We start from the raw sequence: 13,071 nt of genomic DNA on the forward strand, positions 1-13,071 counted from the left end.
CTCTTACGTTTTGTGTCTGCCCGTGCTGTTGCCGAGCTGTCCTTCCCTGATAAACCCCTGGTCTCTCTAATTAAGCTCAGATGTTATTTCCAGAGACCTCCTTCTAAGTTGTTGGGGAGCTATAGCCAGTCCCTCTTCTGTTCCACTTCCTGGGCTGTTCGCTTAGCACTTGTCACATGGTTGATATGTGTCCTAATGTGCCTTTCTTCCCCATTAGATTATGGTTATCTTAAGGAAACAAACCACGTCTTACTTGTCTTCTTGTCTCCAGGGCTTAGCACGATGCCTGACCTTTTTTAAGTTTTCACAGTTGTGGGATCATATTGCATTTGTCTTGAGTTGCCCAGATTGCCAAGGGTCTTGTACTCTTTGGTTGCATAGTGGTGAACAGACCACTGTATATTGAGCTTTCCATGAGCCATAGATACTAGCAGGGAAACTAAGGTGCTTCTTTCCATTGTAACCTTATTTTTTATTTTATTTTATTTTATTTTTAGCAAGAAGACCGAACAATAAGATCAGGCCCACAGGCATCATGATATTAGTTTTATCGCACTTGGACCTTAAAACAATTATGTTCTCTATGTCCAAGAACAAAGAGAAGATTGAAAACTTCATAGAACTAGAAACTCTAAGATAGAATTTTTTTTCCTTTTAATTTATTTTTATTGTTTTTCTATTACAGTTGTCCCCCTTTTTCCCCCATTGCTCCCCCATATCTAGCCCACCCCTTCTCCCACAGTCAATCCCCACCCAGTTGTCCATGTCCATGGGTTATTTATACTAGTTCCTTTACTAAACCCTTCCCTACTTATCCCCCTTCTCTCCTTCCCCCCCGTCCCCCTGATCACTGTTACTCTGTTCCTTGTTTACATGCCTCTGGTTCAGTTTTGTTCATTTGTTGGTGTTGTTCATTAGTCTCCTGTATTAGGTGATATCATATGGTATTTTGCTTTCTTTGCCTGGCTTATTTCACTAAGCATAATTCTCTCTAGTTCCATCCATGTTGTCACAAATGGCAGGAGTTCCTTCTTTCTTTCTGCTGCATAGTATTCCATTGTGTAAATGTACCACAGTTTTTGATCCACTCATCTACTGATGGGCACTTAGGTTGTTTCCAGCACTTGGCTATTGTAAATAGTGCTGCTATGAACATAGGGGTGCATAGGTTCTTTTGAATTGGGGTTTTAGGATTCTTCGGGTATAATCCTAGCAGTGGAATTGCTGGTTCAAAAGGCAGTTCCATTTTTAGTTTTTTGAGGAAATTCCAAACTGTTTTCCTTAGTGGCTGCACCAGTCTGCATTCCCACCAACAGTGCACTAGGGTTCCCCTTTCTCCACATCCTCGCCAGCATTTGCTGTTTGTTGATTTGTTGATGGTGGCCATTCTGACTGGTGTGAGGTGGTATCTCATTGTGGTTTTTATTTGCCTCTCTCTGGTGGCTAGTGATGTTGAGCATTCTTTCATATGTCTATGGACCCTCTGTATGTCCTCCTTGGAGAAATGTTTGTTCAGATCCTTTGCCCATTTTTTTATTGGGCTGTCTGTCTGCTTGGTGTTGAGATGTGTAAGTTCTTTATATACTTTGGAGATCAATCCCTTGTCTGAGGTATCATTGGTGAATATGGTTGGTTCCCTTTTCATCTTGCTGATGTTTTCTTTTGTTGAGCAGAAACTCTTTAGTTTGATGTAGTCCCCTTTGTTTATTCTTTCCTTTATTTCCCTTGCCTTAGAAGATGTATCAGTGAAAATGTTGCTACATGGGATATCTGACATTTTCCTGCCTATGTTTTCCTCTAGGACTTTTATGGTGTCACGGCTTACATTTAAGTCTTTGATCCACCTTGAGTTTATTCTGGTGTGTGGTGTAAGTTGGTGGTCTAGTTTCATTTTTTTGCATGTCCCTGTCCAGTTCTCACAGCACCATTTGTTGAGGAGGCTCTTCTCACTCTATTTTATGTTCCTTCCCCCTTTGTCAAATATTAGTTGACCATATAGACCAGGATTTATTTCTGGGCTCTCTGTTCTCTTACATTGATCTATACGTCTGTTCTTATGCCAGTACCAGGCTGTTTTGATTACAGTGGCTTTGTAGTATACAGTAGTTTGATGTCAGGTATCGTGATTCCTCCTACTGTGTTTTTTTGTCTCAAGATTGCTTTGTCTATTCGGGGTCTTTTTTGGTTCCATATAAATTTTTAAAGTATTTGTTCTAGGCCTGTGAAATGTGTCACTGGCATTTTAATAGGGATTGAGTTGAATCTATAAATTGCTTTGGGTAGTATGGCCATTTTAATGATGATTCTTCCCATCTATGAACATGGTATATGCCTCCATTTATTTGTATCTTCCTTAATTTCTTTCTTCAGTGTTCTGTAGTTTTCCAAGTACAGGTCTTCTATCTCTTTGGTTAAGTTTATTCCTAGGTACTTTATTTTTCTTGTTGCTATAGTAAATGGAATTTTTTTTCTAGTGTCTATTTCTGATATAACCTATTTTTTATAATTGCCTCAACCTGACTTGTTTTAGGTCTTACTCCTGCAGTCCCTTGGTGATTCTAGAGATCGGATAAAACAACTAAATCTGACTGTCACTTTGCAGTCCTTTTAAAAATACTTTTTCTAAGCAGCTAAGCATATTTCAGTTAATGCGCTGACAAACGAGAGATATGCATCTCTGCTGTTTCAACTGAATACACACCATTGGCACTGACATTTCCACCCACTGAGCTCACTCCAAAAATCTGGACAGAGCAGAGGCCACCAGTATAGGAGCTGGCTGTCGGCCTCCTCCCCACCCACTGTTCCTCATTCCACTGTGCACTCACTCCATGCACTTCCTTGGCAGGGTGATCAGACTTCACACATCAACCACCCTCAGTTCTCTCCATTTATCTGTTTACCACCTGTTTGGGGGAGTAAAGTGTCAGGTTGTTTTTCTTGAGCACCTGTTAGCACACAAAGGAATTAAAGATAAAAATGACAGACCTTTCTATTAACGTGCTAATGGCCTTCCTTTCTGCACCTTCCATTATGTTCAGTAGAGGATTTGACTGGAAACCATTAAATGCAGTGGAAATTATAATTTCAGTGTTTGGCTTCAGTTGAAACAAAGCAATGTGCTCTTCATCAGCAAGCACATACAAAGAACACCGAGGGGCCAGATTAAAACGGTTCTTATGTTTGAGTTCTCTAAAGGGTGAAGATTTGTGTGTTCTCGCTAATAATTACTAAATAAAAACTCATTTTGTCTTTTAATTTTAAAAAATGGAAAGATGGTCAATTTCTCTTCTAGGTACCACTGGTCCATATTTTAAAAGGACATATGTTAAATATATTGTGTTCTGAGACACCTGACCTTTAAGTCATCAGACAGAAGGCTGTGTGCCATATAGGAAGGAAATATTTAGTTTGTCCAGACAGAGGAGGGAAAAAAAAAGGAATTAGTCACCCTTACTAGAAGGTGTAGAAAAAACAGAACTCTCTGCATTCCCATGGATGAGGCAGAAGAGCTCCTAACTTCTATTTTTTTTCTTTTTTAAAAGTTGATTTGAGAGAGAGAGAGAGACAGACATAGACATATCGATTTGTTGTTGCACTTATTTATGCCTTCATTGGTTGATTCTTGTATGTGCCCTGACCAGGGATTGAACCCGCACCCTTAGCATATAGGGGACGATGCTCTAACCAACTGAGCTTACCTGCTGACTTCTTAATGTACTTGTTAAAAAGCTAAGACTACCAGGAACTTTTTTCATTTAGCCCTTACTTATTTTAAGAATTCAGTTAAAAGACTGAGATCATAGCAGGGAAATCTGGCTGTGTTCCCAATTTTGCTATTTCTCCAGTTTTCCTGGGATTTTGTTACATGATAAATTTAGCAAGCATCATGTGATCTAATCCCAGGCAGTTGTTACATGGAACAAATTGTGGCTCTGCACTTCGGATTGGTTTGATGCTTCTTACTGAGCCAAAGATGAACACAAGCACCTCAGCCTCAGCAGGCTGCCTGGCCTCCCTCTGTAGGGAGAAGTCCTTTATTGTGAAGACCAAAAAAGGAGGGAAAAAAATGGTGGTATTTCATCTATATTGTACGTATTCCAAGAGTTTCTAAGGGTGTTATGCATGTGCTTTTTCTCTCAGCAGACTTTTGAACTTTTTAGTTCATATTCCTGATCCACATGTAATGTCTTTAAATGATATCAATCTAATGTGAACCTACTTACCCTAACATTTGGAAAATGTAGCACCATTAAGGAAGGCAGGTAAAGGCAGACTCCATTTCTAAGAGAAGATACTTGCCTTTTGACTGCTCTGTATAAAGCATGGCTTTTACAGTTCCTTCCTTTTAAAGAATCTGCTTCTAAATCTGAAAGCTGAATTTCATATTTTGAAGAAAGTATAAGAGACCTGATGAATAAGTGATCTCAGGGCTGGACAGTCTACAAATATCAGCAATCTCAAAACAGAAAATGCCAAGTAATCAATTTTTTTCTTCTTACTCACAGGCCTTCTTTCAAGGCAAATTGAAAATCGCTGGCAACATGGGTATGGCTATGAAGTTGCAAAATCTTCAGCTCCAGCCGGGCAAAGCTAAGCTGTGAAGAGCTTCCTGTGCCTTCCTTTGAAAATCAAGATGAAACTTATAGATATATATCCATATATTTCATTGTCAGAACTTAGCCTGAAACCATGTGTTGGCCAATCGCACAGGATTTGTTTTTAAATGGGTATGACCAATCCTGTTTTTCCTAAGCTCTGGGTGAATAGAGCCTGGTGGTATACTACTGCTTTGCTGAATTGCATACAACTGTGCATTACAAAGTTAATATGGTAATTATGGTTTGGGTAAAACTGAGTTTCAGTATAAAATTAGGAACAGCAAAATCCAAAAACTATGTAAACAAAAGTTCTCATTTTGCTTATGAAGTCTATTTAAGGACTGTTTTACTGAAGATTCAATATAAGTTTTCCTTGGGAGAATTAGGGGAGAAAAAAAATATCAGGAGCTGGCCAGTAATTAGTTTGTGTAATTAATGACCTTAATCTATTTTCCATTACTAGTTTTTAAAATTCTGTACTGGGATTTTAAAAAATTTGTAAATTTTGCATTTTTTGTGCCATTAGAATGATATTTTCTTCCCAAATCTAAATAAAAGAAATACAATCAGATCTTGGGGCGGGGGGGGGGGGGGGGCGGGGGGGCGGTGGTTGGGGGTGTTTATAGCTGAACACTGGCCTATTTTTAAAATAAAAAATATTTTTAAATAGGTTTCCTTCTTGAAAAATCAGTGTTAAATAGTTTTAACAAAATTTGCTCTGAGATGCACAGTTTTAAAATTATAATTTCATATTCATTTAAGTTTATAAAGCTCTCAGTCCTTTGTTATAATTTTCCTTCTCATTATGTAGTTTAATTAATTATCCACATTTATCTTTCTTCCTAGTTTTTCTAATGCTAATGTTATTTCTTATAACTTAGTAAGATGTAAGGTAAAATAATGCTTAAAGAATGTTTAATAGAAAATTAAAATAGCTCTTCCTGATCTCCATTGTTTGTATTGTGTTTGTTCTGTTAATTCAGGGTTTTCTCAATGAAGGAGATTAAGAGAAAGAGAAACATTGGATTTACAGCCTGTGCCATCTAGACATTATCTACTGGTGACTTTGGCATCATCACTGGTTCTGATTAGGAGGCCATGTGTTGTTGTGGAAGGAGCACTTGACTAGGAGCCAGGAGTCTTTCTTCTCAGAGGCAAATAAGTAACTGCCTGTTTGGCCTGTTTGCTCAACTGTTAAAAGAGGGGATTTAAGTATATGGTCTCTAAGGTTTCTTATGCTCTGATCATTTTCTGAGAGTATTCAGAGCCCAGAAGAACTGTTTGGGAGTTATCCAGGCCCCTGCCTTTCTATTGTAAACCAGTTACTTTACCTGAAGGTAGTCAGAGGCAAAAAGCCAGGTGGTTTCATTTGTTTAGATGCTTGGGGACTGTGCTAATCAAATCAGGGCCGTGGATCAGATCCCCTTAGACCATTTAGCTTTTCGTGTTCTGTGGCCAGCAGAATAGCATTTGGTGATGGGGAAAGATGGTAAATTAAGCCCATATAAGTTGGTCTCAAGTCCCATAAAATGAATTCAGAACACAGTAGCTTAGTTATAGTAGCTTCTTACTCTGAGATGAAAGACTTCAAGAAAAAAGTTCCCACAAAATGTCTGATATATCTGTAGTTTGGATTCACTTCGTCTTTCTGCCTTCACTGGTCCCAGATAACGAGATACCTGAAATAGACTTCTGTGATGTGTGATATAATGTCTATGGTGTTTTCTTATATCCTACTTTTTGAGTCTTTTTAAAATTTGTTCATTCATTGAATAAGTATTTATTAAGTGCTTACCTTATATAGGTGCTATTTTAAGGGTACAATGCTAGTCACTGGAGATAGTGGTGAGCTCCTCCCCTCACGGTACTTACAGTCCAGTGGAAGAGACAGTCAGTCAAAGAGATGAACAGTTATTACAGACTGGTGCGCCATGCAGGAAATGGTCAGGGTGCTGCGATGGAGAATCACGGTGAGGGGTCTCCTTTGATAAAGTGGTTAGGGAGACACCTCCGAGGAGGTAATACCTAAACTGAGATCTAAAGGTCAGGCCCTGGCCGGTGTGGCTCAGTTGGTTGAAGTGTAGTCCCATAAACCTAAAGCTTGTGGGTTTGATTCCTGGTTGGGGCACATGCTAGGGTGCGGGTTTGGACCCCAGTTGGGGAGCGTGCAAGAGGCGATCAATGTTTCTCTCACATCCATGTTTCTCTCCCACTCACTCTTCTTCCCTTTCCCCTCTAAAATGAGTGAGCATGCCCTCAGGCGAGGATAAAAATTAAAAAATAAATAAATAAAGGTTGAGGAATGATCCATATAAAGAACATTGCATAAAAGGGTAGAAAGGGGCTTGACATGTTCCAAAAATTGCAAGGAGGCCAGTGTGAGAGGAATATAGTGAACGGGAAGACAAGGCCCAAGCTGAGGTGGGATAGGTACACAGGAGCTAATTATGTTGGAATCTGTTATGGTAAGGCATCTGTATGTCATTCTTAGTGCAGTTGGGGGCTGTTGAAGGTGTAGCTTTACGTGTGTTATTTCTCACTCATGCTGCATATCCACTTTGCCATCATATTTTAAGTCAGGAATCCAGGGTAATGGAGCAGGTACTTTCTGGAACATTGTGGTCAAATCATGGCATAGGAAGAGAAAAATGTAAAGTACACCTTGGCTCTTTACATACACACACACACATATATAAATATATATATATATATATTTATATATATATATAGTTGACACTATAACAGATGTCTCCCATTTTCCCCCTATTGTTGGTGCTTAAAGTTTCCACCCAGAAGTGATCCATATCATTTTTGCTTCCATTTCATTATCCAAAGAAGGTCACATGTCCCCTGCCCCTAACTTCACAGTCTTACCATGTCCCGGAAGGAGAGAATAGAGTTGGAATATTTGTGAAAGAACTGATGCCCATTGCAGAAGGGCTGTTGGCAGAGGAATGAAATGACTTAAACTGTCACTGTAGCTGCTCTGTGGAGAGTGTACTGAGTGTAGGGGCTGGACAGTGGGTGACCAGTGCAAGAAGATGGTCTGCTGGACTTGGGTGTCAGTGGTGGAGATAGAAGTGCAAAAGTAAGTGGAGGTAGAGCTGACAGACTTGGTGACTGGACAGAGGAGCAAGAATGACTTCCAGTGACTGGCCTGGTGAATAGTGTGTCATGACTGGAATGATGAAGAGACCAGCAGGTTTTAGAGAGAGTGGTTGAAACAATAAGTAACACTTTTGAACTTAACTTGGAGATGTCTGAGGGGTTTCCCAGTGAAGATTTCAAGGAGGCAGTTGGATTTACAAGATGAGCTCGAAGGTAAGGTCAGCTTGGAGTCACAAGCATGGGATGGTCTTTAAAGCTACTGGAATGGCTGATAGCACCTGGGGAGGGAGGGAAGTGGGTTGGAGTAAGCCTTGAGGAACTTCAGCCTTTAGATATCAGGTAGAGGAGGAGGAATCTGGAAGCAGGAATGAGGAAGAGGACGAGAGAGGTGGAGGGAAGTTTCCCCCAGAAGACAGTACAGTATAGCCAAAGGGTGGGAATGCTTAGCTGTGTCCTATGTGACTGTGAGGCAAGTAGGATGATGTCCCAAAAGCATCTACTGAATTAAATTTGGCAAATTTGGCAACATAGAAGTCACTGGTGGTCACTACAAAATCAGTATCAGTGGAGTAGTAGGGATAAAAGCTAGATTGGAATTGGTTTCATAAAGAGCTTGAGTAATAACAGAAAAGTTCTATTTGGCAGTGATATGTTCAGTTTCCAAGTGGTTAATACAGAGTAAGCACTTGAGCTACTACTTTCAGTTCTAGATTAGGCCACCTTACATGTGCTGTTCTGTGTGCCAACCCTCACTAGTCTCTCCCTTCCCCAGCCCCCTACCTTATCCCTTTGGCAAATTCCTTTTCATGCCTTAGCTTTCAGGAAGTTGTCCTCTTTGTCACAGACAGAGCTAATCATTCCTTTGTATTAATTTATTGCTGTCTCCCACTGAACAGAGAGCTCCGTAGGGTAGGGAGAACAACATCTCTTGCATCCATTTTGATAACCCCAGCACAAAGTCTTGGCTTACCCTCGTTAACTGAATAAATAAGATATGCTGAATAACAATTTTATATTCACAAGGGCCATTTCTGAGGATAGGAACCTTGTCACGGAAATACATTCTCTATTACAATGACCTTCTGTTGCCCTGATGATGAAAGAGAACATTAAAAATTTTCTGTTAGCCTGACCTATCCAGCTCTTTTTCTGAAAATATTTGCAGCTTCTCAGAACAGAGTTCAACTTACGATTGAAGCAGCCCAAAGTAATAAATACAAAAAGTCACTTTGTTGTGCTTTTATTACATATTTTTTAAAGAGTGGCCTAGTGGCTTCTGTGTGCATTAAAATCTGTACTCTTGCTGCGGTACTTGCCTCGATGAATTCTAGCACTCAGGCTTCTACAATCTTTGTTGCATACATAGCAAAACAATAATGGAGAGCATGATTAGGAAGCCAGGGTGGAGCTGGGGGTGCAGAGGAGTCACTGAGGTGTGATCAGAAGAGTCTGGAAACTAAGTTACGACAAGGCATTTAAGCATCACCAGCCTTTGGTTTCTTCCCCTACACAAGGGGGATGTTGTTAATTTTTTTTTAGGAGTCTCATTAGACTGAATACCGTAAGGATAGAAACTCTTGTGTTATTTACCCTCATGTCACTAGTATTAATACAATATCTGCCAGACTATGCATGAATAAAAGTTTCTTGAAGAAATGAGGATTAGACATGATTACTAAAGTTTTTTTTAAATTGTATAATGCCTTGTCAAAGGTTCAATCACATGTAAATGTAAACTTCTATTTTCCTCATATATATTACCTTAGAAAAAAGAAATATGAAGTTAAATCCTATAATTAACAGTTTTATCTTCTGAAACTTAAGCAGTTTCAGAAAATAATACATTTAGAACAGCCTGGTATAGTGGGAAAACCTGCGGCCCATCAGATGAAGGTCCTAGGTCTGGCGCTCAGTTTTGGGACTTTGAGATAATGACTCTGAGCCTGTTCTCTATGAAAAGGGAATAATAATGCCCACCTTGATGGTTGTGAGAATTAGCAACTTTAGCAGTAAAATGTCAAACACTTAGTAGGTACTCAATAGATAAGTGGTATCTAATGTTATGTGAGAAATTTTTTTTAACTTGAAAGAATTTATTCATTGGAACATTTTGTGACAATCCTTTGAGTTCAGATAATCAATTGGTTGGCGTCAGGATTGGGGACAAGCTACTTTTCAGATTAACTGTCTCCATTCTTACATTTTCCTCAAAAATCATTATCTGTAACTAAGTGAATGAATATAGAATTATTTAGTTTGATGTTCAGAAGTTTTGCATTTCGGCCAACGATTACAATTGTAGCTGCCCATGGCCTGGTTGCTTTCTGAACACAAAGAAGTGGCTTAATGTTATTGACTAGAAAAATAAAAAAAGGTAATTAGCCAGATTGTGCCTCTGGGTAAATTACTCTGTGGGATTGAGTTTGTTTAGAGACTACACTGATAGGAATAAGGAATTTGGGATATAGTACTAAACAGCTAATGAGGGACCTCAAAGGTTTATGCACTATCAGGAACCATAGCCCATGTCTGGCCAAATTTCGGAGTTTTTCTCAATAGAGAGTTACAAAATCTACTGGAAAGGCCCAGTATTAATATCTATCTGGAGACTGCTGCAAACAAACAGCTCTTTAGTTCTTGGTAAGAACAGAGAATATTGGGCCAGATTTCTGGCCCTTAAGAAATGTGGCGTCTGATTCCATTTGGCAGGAAGTTTAATTTGGTGTGGAATTTTAGCCAGACTTCTTGGAGAAATATATATATTTTAAATGTATCATATCCAAAACTTACTGCAAAAAGTGGTGTCCATTTAGTCTACCAATTCTATTAATATCATTTAAATACTTCGTAAATATTCACAGTGCTGTTTTCAGCAGCATGTAGTAAATACTTGACCTTTTAGTTCCTGAATTTGTTGCCAAAAACTTTTATGTAAAATTGAGGGCCATTCATTGTGGTCTGCTGAGTACTTAATTGCAGGTAGAGAAGCAGTACGTGCTCTAGTTTTCTAACCAACTACAAAGTTGGTTATTGTATAATTCACCTTTTAGAATATAGCACCTTCCATAGTGTACTTGGTTCAAGATTAAACCTTTATTAGAACTTAAATAGGTGGAAAGAAGTTCAGACATGAAGACACAGCAGTATAAGAGAAAGGTTGACTTAGGTGGCCTAAAAGGAGACTTCAGCTTGGCAAAGTGATACCCAAGGGTAGAGTGTGATAACAGTTCACAAATATTTAAGAAATGGAAAGACTCTCCTGACTGGTGTGGCTCAATTGGTTGGGCATCGTTCTGCAAAGTAAATGACTACTGGTTCAATTCCTGGTTAGGGCACATACCTGAGTAGTGGGTTTGGCTCCCAGTTGGGGCATGTACGAGAGGCAACCAATCGATGATTCTCTCTCTTTCTTTCTCCCTCTCTTCCCTACTCTCTAAAAATAAATAAATAGCCCTGGCTGATGCAGTTCAGTGGATTGAGCGCTGGCCTGCAGACCAAAAGGTAGCCAGTTCAATTCCCCGTCAGGGCACATGCCTCAGTGTGGGCCAGGTTCCCAGTTGGGGACGTGTGAGAGGCAACCAATTGATTTCTCTCACACATTGATGTTTTTCCCTCTCTTTCTCCCTCCTTCTCCCTCTCTCTAAAAATAAATAAAATCTTTAAAAATAAGTAAATAAATAAAAATATTTGTTAAAAATGAAATGGAAAGACCAAAGAGGGGAAAGAATTCTTTTTCTTTGTTATTAGAAGTAATGGGAAGAAATATAGAAAGTGTGATTTCAGACTGAAAATCAGGTGAACTCTCTGACAATAAAAATTGCTCACAAGTGGTTTGAAATCTCCAACCACAGAGATGTTCCTAAACCCAGCTGGCATTTCATTGTGAAAGATGTATCTTAACAGTGGTTGAGAGAGCATCTGAATAGGAGAAAATATTTCATTGACAGCTACTCTTTTGAGGATTTTTCCTCTTGCCATTTACAAAATCTTTTTTTTCTTCTATGGGCCAGAAAGAAGACTTGATCCTTCTTGTGTTTCTTTGTTTATACCCTGACTTGTTCCATGACTTACTTGATATCTTTGGAAGAAACAAAGGAGAATTTCAAAAGCTTTTAAGTTTTCACAGTATGAAAGCAGCTTGACTTTCTTTTGTTTGTTATTGTCTTTCTTTTAGTCCATTTTTGAATTTATCTTAAGGTAGAATTTTCAAGCTACAGAATGGTAGCTGCGGTGCAGGATCCAACTCTCATTGGTGTTGGAACATGAAGACAGTAAGTTGTGGCTCAGCTACTTGTTAGCTGGTCACCTGAGCATCAGTTTCCTAAAATAAGGAGACAATAATACTGTCCTGTTTATTGTGAAGATTAAGTGAAAATGATGTGTGGGAATATGCTGTTGAACCATGTGTTAGTTTTAGTTATTAACGTTTGCATTAGTTTTCTATTGCTGCTGTAACATTACCACAAACTTAGTGGCTTAACTTGACACAAATTTTTCTCCATTCTATGGTTGGCAGAAGTCAGTGTGGGTTCCACTGGCTCTTAGGCTCTAGGATTCATAAGGCCAAAGTCAAGGTGTTGGCTGCTCTGGACTCTTACCTGGAGACCCTGGGGGAGAAGCTGCTCCATGCTCATTCAGGATGCTGGCAAAATTCAGTTTCATGCTCCTGTGGGACTGAAGTCCCCGTATCCTTGCTGGCAGTCTGTGGTTCTCAGCTTCTAGAGGCTGCCTGCATCCCCTTCATCTTCAAAGCCAGCTGAGCCCTCACGTTTCAGATCTCTGATGTCCCCTGCTGCCTCATCTCCCCTACCTCCAGCCAGATAAACTTCTGTTTTTAAGAGCTCGTGTGATTGGGTTAGGCCCACCAGGGTCATCTCCCCATTGGAAAGTCCACGACCTTCACTACATCTGCAAAGTCCGCTTTTGCCATGTACTGTAACATGTTCACACGCTCCACAGAGAAGGGTATGGACATCTTTGGACATTCATTCTGCTGACGACAGTGATGGTGTTCTGGACCTTACAGAACATAAGATAAGGTTCTTGCCCCGGAGGGTTTACAGTCCAGTGGGCGACAGAGATGAAAAGCATGATATATGGCAGAAAAAGTCCAACAATACTTTGTATGGGATGCTATAGGAGCCCAGAAGACTTTTTCTGTATCTGACTTGGCCTGTGATTTTCCCATGATGCCCTGCTTGTCCTTTAATGTCTTATCAAGATCCTCCATATGGAATCCATATACATAAAACAACATCATGGGGTTTGATTCCTAAATGTCCAGAAAAATTATGCTGCTGCCGTACCTCAGTATTTGGGACTCTGCTACTTAATAGGGAAAGGTTTTGGATGATGAAGTATA

General features: G+C 39.6%; 1 protein-coding gene across 3 annotated transcripts in view; it reads left to right on the top strand.

Moving 5' to 3' along the window:
• Positions 1-5,191, top strand: part of SCP2 (sterol carrier protein 2) — a 92,936-nt gene extending 87,745 nt beyond the window's left edge. For 2 of the 3 annotated variants that reach the window (XM_090269480.1, XM_090269481.1), the window contains exon 16: positions 4,509-5,191. In XM_090269480.1, the coding sequence (XP_090125606.1) occupies positions 4,509-4,604 (96 nt within the window). In that variant the 3' untranslated portion in view covers positions 4,605-5,191. The remainder of the gene's footprint in view (positions 1-4,508) is intronic. The other variant, XM_090269483.1, reaches the window with a different exon arrangement.
• Positions 5,192-13,071: the final 7,880 nt, after the last annotated feature.

Source organism: Furipterus horrens, unplaced genomic scaffold (assembly GCF_987537825.1).
Source record: "Furipterus horrens unplaced genomic scaffold, mFurHor1.1.pri manual_scaffold_3, whole genome shotgun sequence".
Taxonomy (NCBI): Eukaryota; Metazoa; Chordata; class Mammalia; order Chiroptera; family Furipteridae; genus Furipterus; species Furipterus horrens.